The sequence below is a fragment of the Cyrtonyx montezumae genome, unplaced genomic scaffold (assembly GCF_038088225.1).
Source record: "Cyrtonyx montezumae isolate F1298 unplaced genomic scaffold, pur_monq_1.0 scaffold_16, whole genome shotgun sequence".
NCBI lineage: Eukaryota > Metazoa > Chordata > Aves > Galliformes > Odontophoridae > Cyrtonyx > Cyrtonyx montezumae.
In genome coordinates, this window is record NW_027071892.1 from 13,248,660 (window position 1) to 13,272,307 (window position 23,648).

The 23,648-nt window shown below is 43.7% G+C and overlaps 3 protein-coding genes across 7 annotated transcripts in view; 2 read left to right on the forward strand and 1 right to left on the reverse strand.

The window, feature by feature from the left end:
• The first annotated feature begins 469 nt into the window (after window positions 1-469).
• Window positions 470-3,432, forward strand: ZFAND2A (zinc finger AN1-type containing 2A). 3 transcript variants are annotated; one of them, XM_065732875.1, is made up of 6 exons: window positions 475-624; window positions 1,089-1,183; window positions 1,760-1,885; window positions 2,087-2,238; window positions 2,751-2,840; window positions 3,285-3,432. In XM_065732875.1, the coding sequence occupies exons 1-6, from the start codon at window positions 570-572 to the stop codon at window positions 3,292-3,294; spliced, it is 528 nt and encodes a 175-aa protein (XP_065588947.1). In that variant the 5' UTR covers window positions 475-569; the 3' UTR covers window positions 3,295-3,432. The 3 variants fall into 3 exon arrangements, with proteins under 3 accessions (XP_065588948.1, XP_065588949.1, XP_065588947.1); XM_065732876.1 differs by lacking the exons at window positions 2,751-2,840; window positions 3,285-3,432 and adding an exon at window positions 2,614-2,744 and having other exon boundaries at window positions 470-624; XM_065732877.1 differs by lacking the exons at window positions 2,751-2,840; window positions 3,285-3,432 and having other exon boundaries at window positions 471-624; window positions 2,087-2,242.
• Window positions 3,433-5,590: 2,158 nt separating this feature from the next.
• CUNH7orf50 (chromosome unknown C7orf50 homolog) overlaps window positions 5,591-23,648 on the forward strand; it is a 93,718-nt gene continuing 75,660 nt past the window's right edge. Inside the window, exons 1-2 of one of the 3 annotated variants that reach the window (XM_065732924.1) lie at window positions 5,591-5,669; window positions 6,952-7,081. In XM_065732924.1, coding sequence (XP_065588996.1) covers window positions 6,953-7,081 — 129 coding nt within the window. In that variant the 5' untranslated portion in view covers window positions 5,591-5,669; window position 6,952. Of the gene's footprint in view, window positions 5,680-6,951; window positions 7,082-20,763; window positions 20,810-23,648 lie in introns of those variants that run through there. The other 2 variants (XM_065732925.1, XM_065732926.1) reach the window with 2 other exon arrangements.
• Window positions 18,025-22,696, reverse strand: GPER1 (G protein-coupled estrogen receptor 1). Its single transcript, XM_065732921.1, has 3 exons — window positions 22,332-22,696; window positions 21,637-21,783; window positions 18,025-20,354 (listed from the first exon to the last, which is right to left on the reverse strand). Exon 3 carries the CDS (start codon window positions 19,917-19,919, stop codon window positions 18,846-18,848), a length of 1,074 nt encoding a protein of 357 aa, XP_065588993.1. The 5' UTR covers window positions 19,920-20,354; window positions 21,637-21,783; window positions 22,332-22,696; the 3' UTR covers window positions 18,025-18,845.

Sequence of the window (23,648 nt, forward strand, 5' to 3'; positions counted from 1 at the left end):
AAAGTCTATTCTGACACCAGGCTTCCCAATCCAAGCTCCCACAGCCACGCCAGGCAGCGGGGCAGAACACAGCCGGGCCCAGCACTGCCACCCGAGCGGGGACATTTCACAGGGCTGTGCCATGTCCCAGGGTGAGATGTGACTGCACCCAGCCAGGGCGAGGCACATCAGCCCAAGGAACCCCTGTCCACACGCACTGGCTGTAGGGAGGTGGAAGCACCACCTAAGGGAGCTGCAATCAGCGTGAGCGCCGCGTGGCACTCCGGACGCTCTCACTGACGACGTCACTAAGCCCACAGTCCCCACCTCCACGCGAGGTGACCGCGCAGCCCATTCTGCTGCGTCACCGCCCGGCCATGACTCAGCGCTCCCGCTCCGGCCGCTGATTGGTCCGCCACCCAACGCGCGCCTCAGCCGGCGACGGCGGGCGGGGAACGCCATTGGTTCTCCCCGCCGTGACGTCATCCGGGGCGGCCGGGAGGGCGGGAGCGTGAGTCAGCGTGCGGCGCGGGGCTGAGTCAGCGGCAGCGCTTATAGGGCGGCCCCGCGCCCCACAGCACCGCGCCGCCATGGAGCTGCCCTGGCTGGGCCGGCACTGCTCGGAGGAGGCCTGCAGGCAGCTCGGTAAGGGGGGCTGCCCCGTCCTGCGGGGTGTCCTGCTTGTTGTGCGGTGGGTGGGCAGTGCGTGTGATGCTGCGTTCCTGGGGACCGGATCCTGAGCGTGGTGCTTTTCTGATTAATAAGCCTGGCCCTACCGGGGCATCTAGCCTAACCATTCTGCTCCTTAACAAAGGGTTTCTAGTCTGGGCTCTGGCTTTGTTTTTCAGCCTGGGTTATGAGTACTGTGCTGAAAGCTTCTGTCCTCTGGGAGCTCTGGGGGTATTTATGGCTTGTGTTAGGTCTTACTGCTTCTATTGGGTATTGCTTAACTTTGTTTCTCACTGCTCATGAAGCATATCTAAAAGAAAGAGGCTGACTGGGCAAAAACAGTGATTCTCTTTGTAATTCTCTTTGTAACTTGCCTTCAGTGGTCGCACTGCAAAGCAGTTTGCTCTGTGAGAACCTGTTTTTCTCTTTTCATCCCCCAGACTTCCTTCCTCTGAAATGTGATGCGTGTGGAGAAGTCTTCTGTAAAGACCATATCCGCTATGATGACCACAGGTGTAGCTCTGCCTACAAGAAAGTAAGTTCCTGTTCCTGAGTCAGTGTGGGGTTGCAAGTCATGCAGGAAGGTTGCTCTGCAGTCTGACCTGTGCTTTCTCTAAAAGCAGGTGGGAGAACCATGAGGTGTCACCAATGATGCAGCAAAATTGCAGCTGTATTGAGATGTAACCTTTCTGAGCTCATTACTACTGGATTGTCATTCTTTTCACTTATTTCACTTATTTTGCCTCTTCTCCAAAGAGGAGTGCTTGATACTCTCAGTAATGTAGCATGGCCTGAAGCTTTATGGAGAAATAGATTAAGTGAGGGAGAAAACTGATAGCTCTGGCCAATTCTTGAGTGTTGTGTAGTGCTCAGTACTCTGGAATTGTATTTAAAGTGAATTTATTGAATATCCTGCTACAAACCCACCTGATAAAGCACTTCTGCCCTTTTGGATGCAGATTTGCAGCTGCCTTCCTGGAAACATCTTTAAGAGAACTAATGAGTAGAGCATAAAGTACTTATGAATATACTTCTCATTACCCATGGGTAGGAGAAAGAAAAGGACAGGGCATTAACTGTCAGACTTCTAATTGATGTGGTGTGTTTTCAGAATGTACAGGTTCCAGTGTGTCCACTCTGTAATGCACCTGTCCCTGTACAGAAGGGTGAAGTACCAGATATTGTGGTTGGTGCCCACATGGATAAGGACTGCAAATACAATCCAGCACAGCAAAAGGTACAGAAACTGCTGTTGGAATCCAAGCTTCCTGCTTCATGCTCATCAAGCTAGATCTTACTACAGAGAAATAGTAGGAGCTTGCTGTTTCACCTCTGTTCTAAGGGCACTTCAGCATTCATACTTCAGCTTGGTTGTTACCTGGGAAGCTGATCACAGAAAGCAGCAAACATTGCTAACTTAGTGTCTTCTGTTATCTAGATCTTCACAAACAAGTGCTTAAAGCCAGGCTGCAAAAGGAAAGAGATGATGAAAGTAGTTTGTGAGCAGTGTGGTGGCAACTTCTGCATAAAGCATCGGCATCCTCTGGATCATGACTGTAAAGCAAGCAGCCACCCCATCTCCAAGGCTGGGTAAGCTGTAGCTGTGGTGCTCAGAGCTCAAGCTGAAGCTTCAGAGGTAGTATCAGGGCCTGGTGGACAGACAAATAAGAATGGTGTAGGCTGCTGGTCACTTCAGTTAAATAGCCCTCGGTTTCCTCTTTGAATCTTGGGCATAATTCTTGAAAGTCTGAGCTAAGGAAAAAAGCTTCTTAAATAACTTCCCAAAACTATTCCTGGTTTACTTAGTATGACTTTATTTTAAAAGCCCTGAGATCAGGCACTGCCCAACTGAAGTACTGCTTGGGGTCTGAATATTGATATCCTAAAGCTTTGCACAGAACCTTGAAGTAACCAGGGATAAAAACCAATGACTTACCAATCTAATATTAAACTTATCTCTTGCAGGCAGACGAGAAATCTTTGTTCTGTGCAGTAGGAGTGTAAAACTTATGTGTCAGATGCAGATAATTAACTGGGTGGAAGAGTGAGACCTACTGAAGGTGTGTATAGGTGGTGCTGAGCCTGGCTGTATTTGTTTGTAGATATGCAGCTCTGATGAGAGCCTCTCAAACTGCCTTCAAGTCAGCAGGAGCAATTGCAGTGCCATCTAATGGGAACCTTCAGCACAACAGGTACGAGCTGTGGAATGGGGAAAAGACATTTGTGAAATACTTTGCTGTCAACACTGTAGCAGTGCTGCTGTCCCACATCTGACTGCTGTGGGGTGGCAGTTGACCTTTAGTCAGCACTGGGAATGCAGTAGGATTCTGATGGCACAAGTGAATGCTTATTTATCCACACTGCAGGAGTTTAAAAGGCAATGTAGACATGAGCATTAGGACATGGAGTTGCTGAGTGGGCCAGCAGGCTGTCCCCCATGGGCTCAATATGAGGCTTTTGGTCAAGTTGTGGGGAACTGGTCCTTCATCAGAATGCTGATAAGCACAGTGAGCCTCTGGGTGAATGGTCTGAGGCCTTCCCTCATCTCCTTGTGACTACCAGTCTCAGTGGTGCATCTCCTTGTGACTACCAGTCTCAGTGGTGTGGCTCTTACACTCCCTTCTTACCTCTTTCAGGTGCAGATGATAGAGGCTTTTCACATCTGGATCCAGCTGATGTCTACTTCTAGGTTAATCTTGTCTGAATCTCTTTAACACTTTTCTATGCAAGTAATTTATTTGTTGTATAATCCTAGCCTTTCAATAAACTGTGACCTTTTCTAAGGCTGCTTTGTTTCTTACAATAAAGCTGTAATATCATGAAAGAAAAATGGTTGGTGGAGGAAAGTGAGGAGTAGTAGTAGTAAGAGAGCTCAAATTGCGTTGAGACACAGCCAGCTTTGGTTAGCTCGAGCAAAGCTGAACAGAGTCTCCTAAAATGTAAATCTGAAATACCAGCTACTGTCGTTGCTCTCCTTCCTTTTGGAATTCAATTGGTACACAAAGCAGTGTTCTGCTTGACAGACAACATCTATCACTGTGAAGCTAGTTTTCTATAATGCCTCTTGGTTTCTGGATGTTGTTTGAAGTACTTGATTTATAAAGCCATATTCAGTTTTCCTGGGCCCTCCCAAAGCAATTCACTGGAAAGATAGTGCTCACAGAGGCATGCACAGCATAATTCTTCATAATTTATTGCCCCCTAGGTAAAAATCTAGAATGGTATGGGTGTTTCCTTGTGGTTGGGGTGGGAAAGAAAACAAAAGAGCTATTAACTGTTTCTTGTTGTATATAATGAGGCCAAATTGCAGCCTTGTCTAAGGAGCTTACTTTTGGTCTCTTCCTGAAAGGAGGCTTAAACAAAGGCATCACAGATATGCAATGTCTATTATCTTCATCAGCTGTGTTACCTAAAGGCTCTGCTCTTTTACCTAAAGGCTCTGCTCTTTAGACTGCAGGAGCATCCAGCTGCTTAGCTTGGGCCTGAAGTATTGTAGCTTGATGAAATGGAAATGTGCTATTAATGAACAGTGCTAATTCCCCAGCTGCGATCTAAGTAGACCTCTCATCCAACTAATTGTGAGAAAAATGCCAAAGCTTACTGATGATGTCAGGGGGTTAAGACCTCAATTTCATGTGTCATTGGAGCTATTCCTCTGCACACTGGGGCTGGTAGGCTGGAGTGTTGGCTTAGGACTAACTGAAGGGTAATTGCAGTCCCTCAAATCACCTGCAGCTATGAGCTTCTGCTGCTGTTCTGCTGAGGTGGGAGGAACAGCAGTTTCCATAGCAGAAAGTGCTGCATTCCTTGACCTGGGAAAAATAATCTTTGGTAATGCAATAAGAGATGGGGGCACAACTGTGGCTGACACGTGTGCATTCAACCTTGGGGTCTGCTGTGTTTGTGCAAAGATTACAGTGTGCTTCTTTGAAAAGGCTTAATCCTGAGAGCATGAATACTGTCTAAAGGGAAGTGTGGGTTTATGGTTTCCCCCATAGGGAAGATGAATACACAGCTAAGTATCAACGTGCAGGCCTTTTGTCAGAAAGGGCACAGATAAGGTAATTTCTTGCCAACGTGGAACAAAACCCAAGTGTGCTACCCCTGCTCGCATCTCTCCCAGAGAGACTTCATCTCATCCGGTGACGGGTAATGAAAGTCAAGCAACGATTCCGGCTGTCCGAATGGAGTATGTGAGATCCGCAGGTGCGTGCGATCGTGAGGTCTGCAATACCGCGTTCAACCACGCGATGGCGCAAGAGGACGCGTAATAAAACCGTATTCGGATGAGCCGGCGCCATAGAGAGCGCGCTTTCCCGTTCGCTTCCGCGACGGCTCTGCTCTCAGACAGCGCCCCATAGCGGTCGCCCGCTGCGCTCCTGCAGGCGGGACCTCTAATCCGCTCCGCGCCGTGCCCCGCACCCAGCTGTGCCCTGGGGGAGCAGCAGCGTGCCCTGACCTTGGGGCAAGGGGAAGGGGGTGTATGTGCTGTGCGGTGGGAAGGACGCGGGAGCGGGGCTGAAGGTTTGCCTCCTCTCGGAGCGGAGGTGGCGCTGGGCGGCGCTGGCTGCAGCCCACAAGGAAGCGTTCCGGCGACGCGTTTGTGGGGAGACGTTTGTGCGTGCGGTCTTTATAGCAACGGGCATTGGCACGCTCCCTAGGGCGGTGTTTCCCATCCACCCACAACAGCCGCGTGGGCATCCCGGGATACGGCGGGAGGGGCGAGAGCCGTGCCCCGCCCCCACGTGGAGGCGGTGCCGCCGTCCACTCGGCGCAGAGAGATGACGTCACGACCCCCCTCCCCCCCGCGAGCCTGCCGGGCCGCTCCCAGCATGCGCACTCTGAGTGGGCGTTCCACGCAGGGAGCTCCGTTTCCTATTGGTCGCTCGTAAGATTGGCGTTCCAACAGCCAACCAGAAGCTCCCATTGTTTCCTTGCGGCCAATGGGAGAGAGGGGGCGGGCTGCGGCGCCAAGCGTGGGGCTCAGTTAAATGTGCGGCGGAGGCGGCGCTCGGGGAGAGGTGCGTGGCGGTGCGCGGTGCTGTGGGCGCTCCCCACGCGTGTCCGTGGCGGGGCTGCAGTGTGGCTTTGTCCTCGTGGGGAGGGGGGGTGTAGCGGAGGCGGCTCGGGGGGCTCCGAAAGTAGTGCCTCCTCGTTATTGCCGCGGAAGTGGCAGCGGGTGCGAGGGGAGGAGTAGCACGGCGCGGTACAGCGAGTTCTCTGCTACACAACGCTGCGTTTCGACGCGTTCAGAGATGTAGCAGAAGTGTTAAGTCACGGCTTGAAGCGGTGATGGAGCACCTGGGGAGGAGGCAGGGCCAGCCCAGGGCAGCTCAGCTGCATGCAATGTGATGCAGCTGTGTGACCAGAGGGGTGGAGCCGGGATCCGCCCCTCCCAGCCCTCCTGTGAGGGTTGGCAGTGGAGGTGAGGGGATCTCGCTGGAGATCCCTGCCTTCCTGAGGCTTTCTGAAGGTGAGCAGCTTCTTTCCTTTATTTCTGTGCTCGTGGCTGTTGCATATCAGCAAATCCTCACTTGCTGCAGCCGAGGCCCTTGCTGCTCTGCTGTCATTTCTGTGCTTTCCATTGTGTTACAACCACTGTGATCTTCCACCAGTGATGAGCAAGAGCTTGTGTGCAGAAAATCTGCACCAAGTGTACCACCCATCTCCTCGCTGTGCTCACACACACCATTTGGTGTCCATAAGTGTTCAAAAAAACATCTGTGAACATTAATGGGTGCCATTTTTTCCACGTGAGGGAATTCAGTGATATGCCTTTACTTCATATGCCCTTCCATATCAAATAGTCTCTCTGTTGTCATCTGTCACACAGCTGCTAAATCCCATGGGATCTTGGTGGGAAGGTTCAGCCTTTACTGCCATCCCATCAACATCTGATGTTGTGGGCCGGCATAATGAAAACGAGAGGCATTACTTTCGGAGCAGCTTCCTGGTGCCTTGCCACCTGCGGGCAGCACAGCATCGCGTGTGGGCATTGCTGCCCTGAGGGCTGAAGCATTTCGGGTACTGGAACCTCGGAGAGTGCAGTAGCCACGGTTACCTACAGGGGAGCGATGTTCTGGTTTTGCAGTAGTTGAGCTGCAATGTATTCTGAAAGGAAAAAAAAAAAAGAAAAACTGAAAACATCTCCAAATGAATTGATGCTCAATGCAAATGAGCGTTTTCATAGTTAAGATGTAGCTCTTGTATTAGTGTGGGCTCTGTGCATTTTAGAACCCCCCAAAGTTAAAAGAGTTCTAATTGTGCTTTGATAGTTGGTAATTATATAATATTCAATTTCAGAATGGCAAAGAAGAATATACAAACCGAAGGAATGAAGGAAGAAAAAAGAAAAAAGAGAAAGCAGTGTGCGACCCAAAAGGGAGAGCTGGAGTCTGAAACTGAGCCGGAGAAGAAGAAACAAACCCTCCAGGTAGGGCATCCTGGTTTTCACTGTTTCATTCAACACAGCGGATGGAGTTACCAGTGGTGTTCCCTACCAGCCTGAGTGTACATTGTGATTCAGTTGCAATGATACATCTGAAGTGAAAGTGGAAAAGAGGAGATAAATGAAGCTAACTTCTTGGCTTACATCAGAGCCTCTGTGTTTTTTTTCTGTTTGTTTGTTTTTCCAGAATGCTTTTATGTCAGACAAAGGATGAGTGAGAGCATGTGGGTGAAAGGGGAACCCAGTGGCTGTAAGCAGCTGTCATGTGGCAGTGGAGGCGTAGTCTGAGTTTTCATGTGACTCTGAGCAGTTGGAAAAGCATGGAAGCTTTTTTTTTTTTTCATGGAAATCCTGTTGATATTTGTACAGAATGTCAAGTGGCCAGAAGGTGTCAGCAGTCTCTTTGTGTAATGAAATATTTGATCAATTGATTTTAGGATAACGAGGTTAACAATGTTGAGATGCTAAGTGGAAACTAAAGGGTGTGTTTTTGTGTTTTTTTTTCTGATGGGAATGATACATAAACAGAGTGACTTAATTTGGTTCTTCCGAGTGCTTAATGTAAAATGTGGATCAAAGAAACAGAAGTGGTTTGATGATATAACGAAGTGGAGAATGAAAGGTGAAGTTCTTTAGCTTAGGAATTGTCAGGGTGAGGAAAAGCCATGGTCTTATGAAGCACAGTTACATTTCTTGGCCTAACATAAGATAAATGTGAGAGCTATGTGGCGCTGTCATTTATCATGAGATGTATGATTCAGTGGAGATCATAAATAGAAAACAGTACTTATTTTATTATTGTGCTTTAGCTGAGCTCAGTGACAAGAATACTTCTTTCTGAGAGTATTGCATACGTGCACATACAAGTGTCTCTAGCTGTGAACCATGAGGAAAGCCAACCTATGGGCAGTAGCTGGAGGTCTGTAAATACTTGTGGTTCTGAGCTCAGCAGGAATGTGCTGAAGCAAGGAGAGAGCACATCTTTGTTTCAGAGCGAAATGGGAAGTCTCTTATTTTTAGCTTCATAAAAGGAAATGTTTCTCCTTCCCTTTGTAAGATGCGCATTATAGATTTCAGATTCGCAGGAACGTAATTCAGTTGGGGTGAAAATAATTTTCCACGGTAAAAAGTATGAAATTGAAAGTCAAAGTTTTATAGTCTGTGACAATCTGTAGCATTTCATGTACAAGTGGAAGGAATCCCAAGGGGACTTCAGCCACTGGCAAGCAGGATCTTTCTTTTTGGACCATCTGATGTCAACTGATGAGCTCATAGCAGCCCTGGATTAGCTCTCATCGTTCGTGCACGCTGTAGGACAGTGAAAGAGAGAGCAAACATGAAATGGAAAGCAGGTTCCTTAGTGCTATTAGGGAACATGGCTAGGCACAGCGTTCTTAGGACTATAAATGTTGGTGTCAGAGGGTGGCTTAAACATGTATCTGGTGTTAGTTTGAGGGAATACCATATAAGGTCTATGCGAAGCCATTTTTTGGCAACAGCTTTATAAACTATAACTGTTGATAGTAGGAAAGTGTAAGTCAGTAGACCACATTTTTTGTTTGAAATGGCTGGTGAGGATGAAATATGTCGGGCATATCTTCATCAGTTTTACTGCTGAAATGGTTAACGAATGGCAGCTGTATCCCACTTTGTTGCTCATGTGTACTCCCAGCTTTGCGTGAAATACTCAGTGAAGTCACAGTGTTGTTGTGCCTTAAAATGCTGTTGGAGTCAGACCGTGTCAGCGTGGGAAATGTAGTTGAAAACAAGGTAAATTTGGTGTGTGAATACAGGAAGGTGAGAAGGGACTCTGGAGGGAAGGAAGCTGCAGAGTGACATGCTCTGATGGCTGGATGTAACAAAGGTTTGGACAACTGCTGAGAACATTCAGCAACTTTCTTTCATTTAAATAGTTTGCTACTGTAAATCAAGCTTAACCTCTGATAGACCTGCAGGAATGTCTCAAGTATGACAGCTCTGTGATTAGCTGTGATTCAAGAGAACTTTCTAGTCACTCTTAATGCAAGAATTGGTAGGTTCCAGTGCCTGCTGAAGAGTCTCATGAGATGGAGATAAGTCAAAAGATAGCAGCAGGGCATGCTGCTTTTGGTGGGGGAGAGTTTTCACTGGTTCATTGAGTCACTTTCCTGTGATTCACTGTTTCTCCTGTTCTGCTACAACACTTGCAGTCTGCAAAGTGGAAAATGTAAATCTCTCATTGATTTTGTTACAGAGCTGCAGGCAGGCATGTTGAAATCTGTCTTAAGCAGCTGAATTTAGTATGCATTGATCATTCCTTCATGGAATTTATTTCAGAAGCTCTTGGCAGCCTGAGATGAAGGCATTTTTCCTTGGAACAACTTGACCTTTCAGAGTAATTGTGATGTCCTATTGATTTTCATCTTCTCCATTTCTTTTCTTTATGTTGAATAGCAGTGAGCGATTGAGGTACAACAGAAATGTTTCTGTGAATGATCTCAGAACCACGTGGCTGTGGATGGCAAATTCTAGTGGAGCTGAGCAATACACATTTTTGGGTTTAATTTGCCTTGTGTTTTTTATTTATGTATTTATTTATTTTCTGACTGGTTTTCATTATGTCACTGTTTTATTTAATTACTTGGCAGTGAAACCCACAGGTTTTTAACACTGATTTTTAAAATGCTTGCACATTAGTTTCCTTGTTTTTTCAATGATTTTGTAGTTTACCAACAGAGTCTTATGTGATACCGTAATGTAATTGGGAGTTATTCTTCACATTGTCACATAATGTGGGCATAAAGAGGAGAAATCTGAAGCACGATGTCTGGATTGGTGGTTTGAAGTTAAACACTGGCTTCTTAAAGAAAAACTTTCTGATGGGCCTTGTCTGTGACCAATCACTTCTGTCTCGGTTCCATGAAGAGAATATTTACAGCATTGTTATCCGTCATGCTGGAATAACAATAGCATTGGAAGTGCTTGTTTGCAGTCACTCGTGTCTTGCTTCTGTTTATGGATTTCTTCACCCTTCAAATTTCAGCTGCCTCAGTGCCGTGGCAACTTACCAAAAAGCAGAACAACGCTGTAGACAAGGAGCAGCGTGTAGTGGTGGCTTTGGTCATGAAGGTTATTTGAGTTCTGCTGAGAACGACCTTCCTGTGCTGAAGGATGTTTAAATCTTGTAACTTGGGCACTGGATCCTGTTCCTCCACTGCTGTTCCCAGAGCTGCAGGCTTCCTGCAGAACAGCAAGAAATTCTTCCAGGGTTGAACATCTATTAAGCAAGGGACTTAAAATTGATAATCCATAGAAAACAACGTTAATTTCCTCTTCCTTCCCAATTTAGTCTAGCAAATGTTGTAACTTCAAGGAAAATTGAGTAAGAGCCAGTCAGGTCATTATAAATCAAATCCTATTGTTTGTGGTTGAAGGGTATTTTGAGTAATGCTCGTGCAGCACGAGTCCTTGTCTGTTCCTTGTCATCTTCAGCAGTGCTAATGGTTGGAGGAGGAGGAATCAACATTTCCCCCAGATAAAGGCAAAATCAGTGGGAAAGGAATTTAATTTTTGAGATTCCATACAGGCAGTACAAACAATGGCAAATAAACAAGTAGCTCAGAGTGCTTCTTTAATCTGAGGGCTGCTGTGCAGGTGCCCAAACAGTAAGCTCTGTTTGCTAAATGGAAAATGGCAAACTTAGTAGGGAAAGTGTTTTTCTCTTCAGCCTTTTGGGGATTGTGATGAAGACCAGTGAGGAGTTATTAAACTCGCCCTGCAGCAGAGCAAACCACAAGAACTGATGCTTTAAAATCATTGTTTTGCACACAGTAGAGGAACCCCCCCCACAAACCACAGTGTTTCAGCTGTGGAGGTAAAAGTTTTGGCATGAGCTTGGTGGGTTCAGAGTGCTACTTCCATAGGATCTCTAATGCTGCTGTAATCAGGTAATTGGGGGAGTAATGTGAATGGTTAATGAACACAAACCAGACGTTCGTGGCCTAAGATCTATCAGGCAGATACTGTAAAGCTCTCATCAGGAAGTGTATTTCTGTCTTTGGCAGCCCACTAATTCATACTAAAGCCTGTTGTTGAAATAATGAGCTGCGGATGGTTTGCAAACAAAGTCTATGAGTCCTGTCTTGTTACTTCGATTTATTTATTGATTTACTTTGAATGGTGTGAAGCCTTTCATGTAACCACCAAAACAAGCTGGATTTTCCACTCTGAACAGCGTCGTGAAGTTGTAGCACTTATTGTGTCCTCCTGCATTGGTACGGTTTTGCTTTACTAACTAAATCCTGCGTGGTGTGCTTAGTGTTATCCACATAGTAATTTTTACTAAATATTTAGGGAACTGGTCTCCCATATGGGATAAAATAAAAGGAGAATAAATTACTGAAATCACTTTGTTTAGCAAAACCTCCTGAAATAAGACTCGTGTCATGTTTTTTGGCCACGTGGTTTGTGTTTCTATGCAAATCCAGTTCTGTCTGTGTTATGAAGAGAAGATGACTCAATCTTTCACCCCCTTTCATCCCGGGGTGTGCCACCAGTTGGTGTTTTGTTGGAATGGATAGCTCTGGTGAATTAATCTCTCTTCTGCTGATAAGGAGGAGAAGATAGCTCCTTCCCAAAGCAGTGAAGTTAAACATCAGTGTGGATATTAGTGAACTTCCATTAGCCTGCTGGGCTCGGTCAGACTGCAATGGGAACGTTGGACCTGTTTCTCTTTCCTTTGGCCTACCTTCCCACTGGTTGCTTTTACTGGTTTTAGTGCTTCAAGGACCTGCTCGTTGGCCCTGGGCTTCTGTCTGCTGCTCTGCAGGATGGCCCTGAGATTGCTGGAAGCAGTTACCAAACTGGGACCCCGTTTGAGACTTGCTGTGTGGGATCCTACGTGTTTTGTCTGCTTGCTTAATATCTATGCAATATTATTCAAATTAGGAGAAAGGGAATAAGAAAACAAACTTAGAGGGCAGCTGCTTATGGGACAGAACTATTTGCTTCCTGCTAACACTTTTTACTCAGAGTATTGATGGAGTTGGTACAAATCATTTTATTAAATTAACCACGTATTTATTTATCTTTTAAAAGAAGTAATTTTTTTTTGGTAACACCACTTCGTGTTTGTAGGGAATACGAGGCCTTTTGCAAACAAACACGTCTAAGGAGGTACAAAATGATGTCTTAAATACGGATATGCATAGATTAAGCTGAATAATTTCACATTCCTTTGAAAATTATTTTTGTAATGGTACGAGTAGATTTCCCAGGAAAGAGTGTTCACAGCTGGGAAAACAGTTGCTGCTTTGAAGATGGTTTTCCCAGGCAAAAGGCTCACGTCCCCAACTGTGTTTGGGATAAACAGTGTGTGGTGCATTTCTTACTTTGGTTTAAAGGAATTGTGCATTTTTCAGTACATGTTAACTGGCAGAAGTTCTGCGCTCATTGTATTTGCGTTGATCTGTATACGTTCAAATCTAGCTCCTTACTTTCCCTTAATCCCAGGAATCAAGGTGATGGGCGTTTGGTGGTGTAACACAACTGCTCCTCATTTGCTATGAAGAGGGGAAAATCCTTCTCTTCTCGGAGCGCAACCCACATTTCCTTTCAGCTCCCGTTCTTTGCTCAGTGGTGAGAACTTTCCTTGACTGTTCTTGTTAGGCTTCCAACATAAATCCCTGCTTTCATGACTTAGCTGCACATAGTTTCAGGAAATTGGAGCTCCCACTCAGGGCTGAAGCTGCTGAGGATGCTGAGAATGACTGAGGTCAGGAGCAGGGGCAGGTGTGCTGGAGTGCGTGCTGCCCAGCTCCACTCATGTGAGGACACTGATGCCAGGCCTTTGTCTACGATGGTTTTGTTTTCTGATTCAAGTTCACCATAGAGGCATCATGAATGAAAAGTGCCAAAAAAGGCCCAAGCTACTTAATATAAAAACTTAGGCACAAGCCCTCAAAAATAAGATGTTCAGCAAAAATAAATATATATATATATCCAATTACATGTCTGATTTCTTAAAACACATTCTCCTTGGGAAGAAGTTATGATGTAAGCTTGGGAGGATAAATATTTACTGCACTCTGATGTCTGTGAAGGCCATTCACAGGCAATTGCTCTTCATAGAGCTGGGATCCTGGAGCTCGTGCAGTGTGACAGGGGTCTGCAAACTGAATCCTGTGGATCTACTCCTTTCTCTCGATTGCTCTTGGTACCGTGCTGTAAATGTTAATTTATTTAGAAAGAAAACCGAAAAGCTGGCATGGACTTGAGTGTTTAAAGTAAGGTCACTGCTAAAATCAGCAGCTTTCCCAGTCCGTGACAGAATGCTGCTTTTTAAGCCCAAATGAGCATAATGAGGATTTTAATAAAATGCTATTTTTTTTTATGGAATTCATTGTAAAACACAAAAGCTTTCTGAGCAGATGGGGCAGCATTGACTACTTCTGCAGTAATGATGAGGAACTAGTGTTGTTTCACAGGAGTTTTCCTCCAAAAGACCCTTTGAGTTTAGAGGCAATGTTGTGAGCCACGTGGAAGAGTAGTGTATGTTTATATAAGTTAATTAATAAATCACAGTATAGATAAAATGGCTCTTGTGTGTTAGATCAAAGCCACACGATGAATAAATTCTTGTAAAATGCTTTTGTGTTACATTCAACAAGTAGTTAGAACAGAAAATTAATCTTTGGATTTGTAGAAGCTGCCTCAAGTGTTGTGTGTACAGGCATGAAGGTATTTGACAGGGGATTCTTACCTAAAGAACCAGACCCTGTGTTCAAATGCATTTACCTATCTCTAATTGAATCCCACTTGAGTTCTGTAGGACATGAAGCAGATGATCATCATACGATGTTTTATTGAATTTTCAGCATTATCTTAATAATTTGCATCTGTAAGGCAGGCTTTGCCAACAGCAAACAAGATGGAGAGCTCTGCCCCTCCTGCCTTGCTGTTTGAAGCATGTCAGAACCTCACAGTGTACTGAAGAGTTAGAGCTGCATCACCTAAAATGAAACATAGCTTATATAAGAAGTATACACCTATGCTTGCTCTTGGTAACTGTCCTTCTATCCTACCTTAACATTTTTACGTAGTTAATAGTAAATGTAAGTGATCTGTATTTTATATTCTGAAGACTTTATTTTAATAACTCCGTGTTCTTATTTCGTGGTTAAAGAGTGATGTTGGAACATGGGGCATCGCCACGTGAGCTCTTCCTTTGGTTTCTCCCTGTTTGCACTTGTAACTGAATAGTGGCACACAGGAGTTAAACAGCTGCTGTAGTTAGGTAAGGCTATTCCTCTTTAGTTCTGAATGGAAGAGAATGAATAGAAGAAAATCTTATTTGCCATTATATTTCTGTTTCTTGGGGAGAATATCCAGTAACGGAAATGTTTCTGTTGAGGCAGAAAGCATACATCTCCACTGCTATTAGACAACCAGTGTGCTCTCTGGCAGAATAAGCCTGCTTGCCATTTTTAAGGGTACTTTAACGCTATCCCAATATTTTTCCCATTTCTCTATTATGCCTTTGCTCCAGACTTTTTTCTGAAGTCCTTCCAATGAACGTAGGCCATGCAATTTGAAAAGGTTTTAAGCCTTCTGAATAATTTTGTTTGCAGGTCAAGCGTGGAGATTTCCAAACAAAGTCATTGCTTTTGAGAAGCTTATCCTGCTGCATTACATCCTTACTTAGGGTATGTGCATTTAAAAATGTAGGGCTGGGTTTTTTTTATAATGAGTAGCTTGGCAGTTTGTAAACTTAGAACTTACAGATTTTTTTATGTATTTGCAGTAGACAGTCTTTGAATGATTTGGAAAAGCAGGTTGAAAACTTGGGCTTGGTTTTATCAAGGGCTGGAGTCAAATGACTCTGAAGCCTTCCTAAATGAGGCTGAGACAAGCATCTCTATATCCTTTGCAGTGGGGTTAACTATATGGTGTAAAATAACTGAGGCAGCACGCTGAGTGAAAGGAGTGAGCTGATCCTGCAGGGCCTGAAGTCCTGAGTAGGTATTGCTGTCTTGTTGTCATCTTGGGTGGCTGGCTGGGGCTGCAGCTGTTTATTCTTGGCTCCTGGCTGTGTCACACTGCTGTGTGATGGAATGGATGTCCAAAAGGAAGCAGTGATACTTCCACATATTGTATGTCAGTGGAGATTGAATAGTTTGGAAAATACCATTTGTTCCAATGGTAGAGAAGGCATCAAAATTATAAATATGAAGGAGAGTGCTCAGATTTTCAAATCTGGAGTGCCTCTCCTTAAATGTAGCACATGGCACGGATCTCTGTATATCACTATATTCCTCTCCAACAACAGAGCTTCAGAGTATATGGGCAAGGTGGTCTGCATATACATCTTAAAAATGGCTTTTTCCCTATCACATATTTCTACAGATTAAAGATTAAAAGAAAAAAAAAAAGATGCATTTCTGAGGTGGAAACATTTATTGGTGACACGTTGAATAAACAGAATGTGATAACAGTAATAACTGCTTAACCTAAACAGTCTGAACGAGAAATGTGTGTCTGGCTGTGTAGCAATGGGCTGCTGTAAGTGTAATTGGTAACGTAAGAGTAAACTTCTGCTGCAAAGAGATAATTGAATTAATTGAATTCAGCAATGAATTTAGCTCTGTGCTCTTCTTTGTTGGAACTCCTGTACATTTGTGTGGTGCTCTGAATGAGCAGGGAAAGGCTTTAGGATTAGAAGGGAATGGTAGTGTCCCCTCAATTAAAATCACACCCTCGTTTTCCAGCAAAATCAAATGAATTCATGGATTCATTTTCACAATAGGTATTCAAACTCAAACCTGCCTTTTGCATGCCTATTTCTTTCTCCAGTTTATGTTCAAATGGAATTAAATCACGCTCAAGGTTGAACTCTATACACTTCCACCTACTGTAAAGCACATTTTAACACTTTGAGTAACATCCCTAACTACTCAAGGTTATCCAGGTAACCTCCTCCCATTTGCAGCCTTAATAAACAGCAGATAAAGTACAGCAAAGTCCTCACACGATGAAACATATAGTTGGCCTATGGCATAAGGTGGTGGATGGGTGAGAGATGAGAGCTGCCCTGTACAGCCAGTGGGTTCTGCCTAAAAGATGAATACTTAGTCCAAAATTCTAAAAGCATTTACTTGTTGAAGCTTTGTGCTTGCTTTTTTTTTTAAGCCTGCCTACTTGCAAGTTCAGAAGGATGTATTTTATATGCCAGATAAGCTATTTTCAATAAATAGAATGAGTGTCAGATGACATTAGGGCAATATAAGGAGTGATGGTATTTTTCCCGTTGATAGAAGCAATATTGAAGACAATTGTGTTTTAAGATGTGGGGTTGCTTGACCCCTTGACTCAAATTCCTTGCTACGTGCCTTTGCATCATTAATGCTTTATGTGAGTTAAACAAACTTCATCTTTGGACTGACCATTTCTGCTTTCCACGCCTGCACAGTCACCGTGCAGTAAATCTCAAACTGTTGAAGGGATGCAGCGAAAGCAACTTTATGTGATTAAGCTACACGATAGGGGAAAGAAAACAGCACCAACTTCTATGAGGAAGTGTGCCATTTTTTCACCTGACAAGAGAAAACTATCATTTATTTACAGTAGCATGTTTCCATTTAGTCATTCCAGGTACATCTCATAAACCTGAACTGAAATATCAACAGTAGGAACCTCTGGAAACTCAGGTGTGTGATGTGCTTTTGGAAATGTAGAGAGATGTTTTGGATGGAGGAATTCCATTTGGGGAGCTATTGCTATAACCCCAAAGAAGTTACTTTATTCATGGGAAGGGCTGAGATTACCCAAAGCTAACATGCTGCAGTGGGGCTGTATGCTTACTTGATGGAACTGCACTGATGGAAGATCCATTCCTTGGTTTGTGCTGTTTGAAACAGCCATCCATCACAGGGGTGGTTAACATACACCGGGGCAGGGATGACTGGTTAATCTCAAATATGAAAGTTATGGGGAAAAACAGACGTGTATTGTCTTGGAATAGAGTGAGATTTGCTGCTCCGTGTTGTCGAGCAGCTTCTATGCAGGCAAAGCATGGTAGTGCTGTCATTGTTGGGAGAGAAAATATTTTTAGTGCACTACCGAGAGTAAGTGGAATTTTTCCTTAGCTGGTGATTAACAGTCCCTTGGAAATGACCAGCAGTTGGGCAAACTCCTCTCTGCAGTTCCTGCTTCAGTGTTTCAGGAACACGCAGCTAGTAGCAGTGCAGCATCATCCTGGGGCCTCTCTGTTCATAGGTCAAGCCTTTTGTGGCTACAACTTCAATTGGAAACTGAGTATTTCATGAGAAATATGAGAGGAATCCCTGTTTTCTTTGTTGCTTAATACTTTACTCACTGTTTTAAGTATCTATATTTTAAAACTCCTTCAGTGTGCTGATGGGCTCATACGTGACATTTGAAAATAGGGCCATGATCACATTCTGAGAAGTTCTGGTGCGTTGCTTGGTGAGCACAGGGGTGCAATGAGTTTGTGTATTTCAGAGCTTTTTCAGAGTATTTCGTGATGGTTTAATGACTGTATGTGCAAATCTTAGGAACTTTATAGCTTCCTCTGAGGACGTCCAGCAGTAACCTGTACTAAACATCACCCAGATTTAAAACCCAATTATTTTCTAAAAGAAATGATCTGCTGTTGTTTTCTAGCTTGTGGTGCTGATATTTGTTTTCTTAGTGTAATTTGTCTTCAAGTGAACAGAGCAACCAACGTGCATTTTAAGGTCCCAGGGACCTGTGGTTTCTGGAGGCAGGACACAAAGTGCAGATCCAATGCTATGTTCACCTTTACAGAAGCTCTTCAAAAAAAGAAAAAAGGAAATAAGCTTTTTATAAGCAATTCTTTCAGTCTTTTTCAGGAAGTGACTTTTTTTTTTAAAGCCACAGCATTTTATTCCGACCATCTGAATAGTCTGCTGAGTGGAGACAGATCTCACACCACTTCTGTTTGAATCTGAAGGGAGATGTGGATGCATGTATATGTGCACTTGCATTTTTGACAGAAAGCCCAATTTTATCCATCCTGAGAAGTGCTGTCCTGGGAATCCTCGGAAGAGCAAAGCATTACGTTTTGCTGCAGTTAAGTGCTTTGAGATGAACAATACAGTGACAGATGACTTCAGGTTTGATCAAGTGCTGATGTCAACAGCAGATTACATTTATGAGACGAAAACTCATCACCATTCTAGATTATATTAAGATTAAAAAAGTTAATTGTGGAAGACATGCTGAAATACAATGATGATTGATAATACTATATAGTTCTCGAAAGTGAAGTCATTTAACTTGACACGTTTGGGTGAAAAATCATTGTTTTCTGCATCTCCACGTCAATACATGGTAATGATTTTTCCCCGCTCTTATGGCAGCTTGGTTATGTAAGTGGAAGTACCTTCTATACACCAGCAAAACAGCATCTCTGATAATCAGGTTACATCTAGAGTCTTCCTAGCTTGATAAAATTTTCTTCTATATTATCGTTCATGCATGTATTATATAAAATAAAGCTCCTTCAGTGCTCGGCTTTTAATAATCCTGCTCTTAATTAAATATAAATCTGGCTATAACATATTTTTCTACATTAAACTTGTCATAAAAACATTCTGCATATAAACCTTCAATACTCAGCAGGGCGGTGTAATATATACACAGGCGGGCGTGCTTTTTGCTGTTAGTGGTGAGCGTTCTGTTCACTATTTGCACGAGTTCACAGTCAGATGTTCTGCACGATGCCCCTCAGTCAGACCTCTGATTGCTCATTACTGTCAGGGATGACAGACGTTAAGGCAGCCTGACAGAAGCGATGTAGCGTGGACATCTTGGTTTTCTGTTCAATGTACAGTCGCAGTTTGTCTCTGAAGGTTTCCCCTAGAAAGCTGTAAATTAAAGGGTTCAAACAGCTATTGGAGAAAGCTGCGAGGTTCACGATGTGTCCTGTTAAAGGGTAGTCGTGTCTGAAAGACGGGCTGCTCGATGAGGCGGGCTCACTTTTCTTCTGTAGGAGCTGGACGCTAATGAAGACGTTTTCAGGTAGCCAGCAGATAAAGAAAACCAAGACGACGACAAAAATCATTCGAAGCGCCTTCTGTCGCCGCAGGCGAAGGCTCCGGTGCTTGTGTGCCTTTATAAGAACTCGAACAATTAACGAGTAACAAAGACCGATGATCACGAAGGGGATGATAAACCCCAGGGTTATTTCTAGCCACTGAATTTCTTTTACGTCTGCAAAACAAAAATAGACCTCTCCGGTGTGTTGTAAGTGCACGGCCGTGAATGGCACTAGGGCTGCAGAAATAGATGCCATCCATATGAGACCACAGCTTAACCTGGCGTGTTGCATAGTGCGAAATAGGTTGGACCTCATTACTTTTGCCAGTGCTATGTATCTGTCAAAGCTCATCCACGTCAGAAAGAAAATGCTGCTATACATGTTGATCTGAAGGAACAAAGACATGAAGGTGCATATGATAGTGATATCGTAATACTTTTCATCAAGATTAAAAACCTCAATGAGAGAATCAGCGACTAAAATGAGATCGGCCACTGCGAGGTTGATGAAGTAAAGGTCTGGGATTGTCATCTTCTCACGAAAGCTTATGTTTACAACCAGTATCAGAATGTTTCCTACAAAACCGATCGGAAAAAGGAATATTGTGTAAAGACACGATAAGAAAAGCCCAATAATGTATTGTTGGTGTTCTGATTTATCTGCCAGTCTAGAAGATAGGCTTTCGTTGCACAGATGCGATCCGTTGAGGTCGAAAGTTGTGCTGTTACATATAACAGGTGGTACTGAGGCAGAATAAGTTTCCATGGTTAAAGTATCTGCACCAAAGACAACAGCACTCACAGTTTGGTAGTAATGCCAAAAAGATGAGATTTTGGGACGTTTTCAAAGCAGTGAATTGGAAGCATTTTGACTGGGATGGAAGAAAGCCCGCACTTACGAATAGGGAATTCAAATTCTTTAGAAGCCAAACTAATTAGACTTGAAATCAACTGAAATATAACAGTACACAAAGTACATTTCTTTCTTTCTTTCTTTTTACAAGACGCTATATGCATTGCCGATGAGAGAACCTGCAGTTCCTGTATGCTGTAAGATCATGTAGGGATCTTTTTACCACGATGATACTTGGATCGTTTCAAAAAAAGGTTTTCATCAGCAGTTTTCCTTCGTGCAGGTCAGAACATGGTGGAAATCCAGCTCCATTTGTTTTCTGTTAATACTCAGTGCACATCCTTGGACCTGCAATTTGCAAAAGGGAAACTGTTAATGCCATGCCCCAGCGTCCTGCCATACACACACCACTTTTCCCAACTCAAGGCATGCAGCTGAGGCTGTAGGAAACCTCACGGTGCAATGTATGTACAGAGGTTCCATTAAAGGGATTAAAATGAGTTTGAGGTGGTGTTGTGTGGTGGGGATAGATGTGTTAAAGCGGTGCGTACCGTTTGGGGATTCGGTGTTGTTAGAATATGTGGAATTACAGCAAATCAAATGGGAGAAATTGGCTCAAGGAAGAAACTCTATCGATAGGAAGTTTATACTGTGTATGCATACGGTGTGTGTGCGTGTGTATTCATCGTCAGCTTGTGAGCTTATTAAGTAGGAGAGTCTGTGGCTGAGAAAGCAACGGAGACGAACAGCAGTTGGTTCCTTCTGCTTTCAGAGGGAAGGAAATGCAGACTTTAGAAATGAAGGTAATATAAGCAGCACATGGATTTACTCCGACATCGGTTTGTTTTTCTTTGCAATTAATTATGGTACATTGATTTCTGGGAAGGAATGGAAACGTCGGTAATCCTATTTGTTTGCTCATAAACATTGAATGCTATGGGCTCCGAGCATTGCTATTAGTTTATTTCAAAAACATAAAATCCCAAACAAATAGCACGGAAATGATAACCCAGGGTGGCTGGCATTAAATATTAAGCAGTCTGAATTGCTTTAATCACCATCCTACCAGCAAAACCCCGATGGAGCGGGTGGATTGTTTACTGGTGAAATTAGTGCTTAATGATTTCAAATAGCACTGATGCGCAGAAGGAGCAAGCCACGAGTGGAGCAGGAGCCTTCCAATATTTGTGGTCAGAAATGTGTGTCTGAGTTTGCCTAAATGTGTTCATTTGGTTAAAAGTAGCCAGCAGATACTTCAATCAAGAGAGGTTTTACTTCATAGTGAGAGGCGTAAGCATGCTGTCACTGTTGCTGTGCTTTGAAGCATTTTCATAAGGTAAATCTCTGTGCTAAAACATCCATGTGAAATCACACGTATTTGAAGAAGGTTTGGTGCTTGTTTCAAGCAGATACCAGCGAGACACGAACCCTGTCTTTCATGTACCACCCTTTTATCTTTGAGTAAGGCAGTAAGACGCTGTAAATGAAAGGAAGGTTAAGTTTTGAGTCAAAGCAATTGATTCTACACGGCAGCTCCGTGCTCAGCTTTTAGTAATGCCTGAGAGCCCACTGAAACCCAAACTACTGCAAATGTTACAGGTAACCACGGACTGTGAAACACTGTTTTTACCTTAATTCCATTTTTCCAGAGCTGGTTTTCCTGCAGACAGCAGAAGGCTGCTCCTCGCCCAGATACGCACTTAATGGATGTGTCAGCTTCCACTGCCGTGCCAGCATAAGCTCGCCTTTAGGTGTGCAGAGCTGCAGGGAATGTCACCTGTTGACAATTCAGCAGTAAAAAAATCATTTCAAAGTCTGTCCCGTTTTAAAATTCCTTAAATAAAGGATAGTTACGACAGCAAAATGCAGATCTTGCTGCATGTCCTTGGCAATAAAACAAGCTTTATAGATTCCCAGGGTTGCTCTAATTTGTGTTCAGTCGAAGTGCTGCTGAACAGCCTCATAGGGTTGGAATTAACCCTGTTTCTGCTGGTTTCTTTTTTACTGGCACTGCTCATGCAGCTTCTGTCTCTTATTTGTCAGTTTTCTTTTACGTACCGTTCCTTTTACCCTCCTTTTCGCCTCCAGCATTTTTGCAGGCAGGGCAATGTATTCAAACGTAGAGCTTAGCTCATCAATTATTAAGAGATTTATTTGCAAGACACAACCGAGCCTATTTTACATACATACAAAGCAGCAATTTCTGTTATACAAGATATTGTTAAACCCTCTGGGCAGCTAAGAGGAAAATATTAGATGAAGAGAAATCTAGCAGCTAGGAGAGGTCATTTACTAAATTGGCGTTACAAATCTCAGTTCTCCTACCTTCAAGTCAGTCCCGCGTTGCCTGTATGTATTTACATTTTCAGATATACGTTGTTGTCTTGACACGTAGTAGAATTGTTCAGCTCAAAGGCCCTTGGATGAAATAGGCTTCTTTTGCAGAGGACATGAAGCCTGTCTTGCATGAAAGCACCAGTAGTAGTGCAGGTGGAGTTTTGCATTTCATCTGCAGGGGGGAAGAAGTACTTTGACATTTCCAGAAACACCACCTACTGGTGGCTGCAATTCTTCAAACACAAGGAAAATTTATTTGTCTCGTGTAAGAGCAATTTGTCTTTGCATGATTAACTTCTTGTGATGATATCGGCCTGCCAACTTAATGTTAAGTGTCGTTAATGGATGCGCCGTACTTCATAGTGATATTCCACCACTACTAAAGAAGGCGAATTCTCCTCTGCCATTGAGATGTGTGGCTGTGGATTTCTTGTCGTGGGCCGTGCCCAGGGCTGCAGGGTTTTGGCAGTGCTACTGAAAGTGTTTCTGCAGATGGTCCTGCACAGTGAAGTTGTGAATGATTACTGTTTAGCTTAAGGTACATGCAGACGGCTTTCGGGAGTCTTCCTGATGAGGTTATGAGGACAGAGGGCCTAGAGTGTTTTGCTTTGAGAAGTGTACAGATGTGGTTGGGTTATAGGACTGCAGTAATTGTCATGTTAGAAAGTCTTGTGATGCCAGCTTTGAAGGGCTGTTTTTCTTTCTGCTCTAAGAACAGGGTTATAAAGAGTCTTTCTTGTTTCATGTGGTTTCGCTCTGCTTAGTTCTGTCCTTCAGAACTCGCACTGATCTTGTAAGGGCCAGCAGGATCTGTGTTTCCCTTTATGCCTAGTGGGGGCTTCTGGGCTGATGTTCGTTAGATGGGGACCTGCTCTGCTGATTAGCTGCTCTGTCTGCCCCTGGTTTTCTAGCTGCCAGCATCAGCGGACTTGCTATCAGAATGTATAATGCTGTTATCAGTGCTGATTTTCTTTGAATTTATGACAAGAAACACATCCTTTTGCCATGCTTCAAGTGTACATACGAAATTTCCTTCAGAAGAAGCCCTGAAGTAGCTGTTTTTCCTACTAGGAGAACTATGAAGCGTAAGAAGAAGCCAAATCTAATATGATTACATTGTTATTAGTGACTTCTGTGTTTCAGTAAATATTTTATGAGATGGTCATGTGAATTCTCTGAATTTTGTTTCCTAAAACAGACGACAGCGTCTCCAGGCTCTTGTTTATAATCAGGTTATTGTTACTGATTAATCTATCTTCATCTCACCGTTCAGCACTTCCCTATTGAAAAGGGCCATAAAGTGCT

What these genes read in the sequence shown, in the direction of transcription:
- ZFAND2A (XM_065732875.1), top strand. Translation starts at nt 570, where the DNA reads ATGGAGCTGCCCTGGCTGGGCCGGCACTGCTCGGAGGAGGCCTGCAGG. An exon ending in GGAGGCCTGCAGGCAGCTCG is followed by an intron (nt 625 to 1,088) that starts GTAAGGGGGGCT and finishes TTCATCCCCCAG; the next exon opens with ACTTCCTTCCTCTGAAATGT. An exon ending in CACCCCATCTCCAAGGCTGG is followed by an intron (nt 2,239 to 2,750) that starts GTAAGCTGTAGC and finishes ATTTGTTTGTAG; the next exon opens with ATATGCAGCTCTGATGAGAG.
- GPER1 (XM_065732921.1), bottom strand. Translation starts at nt 19,919, where the DNA reads ATGGAAACTTATTCTGCCTCAGTACCACCTGTTATATGTAACAGCACA.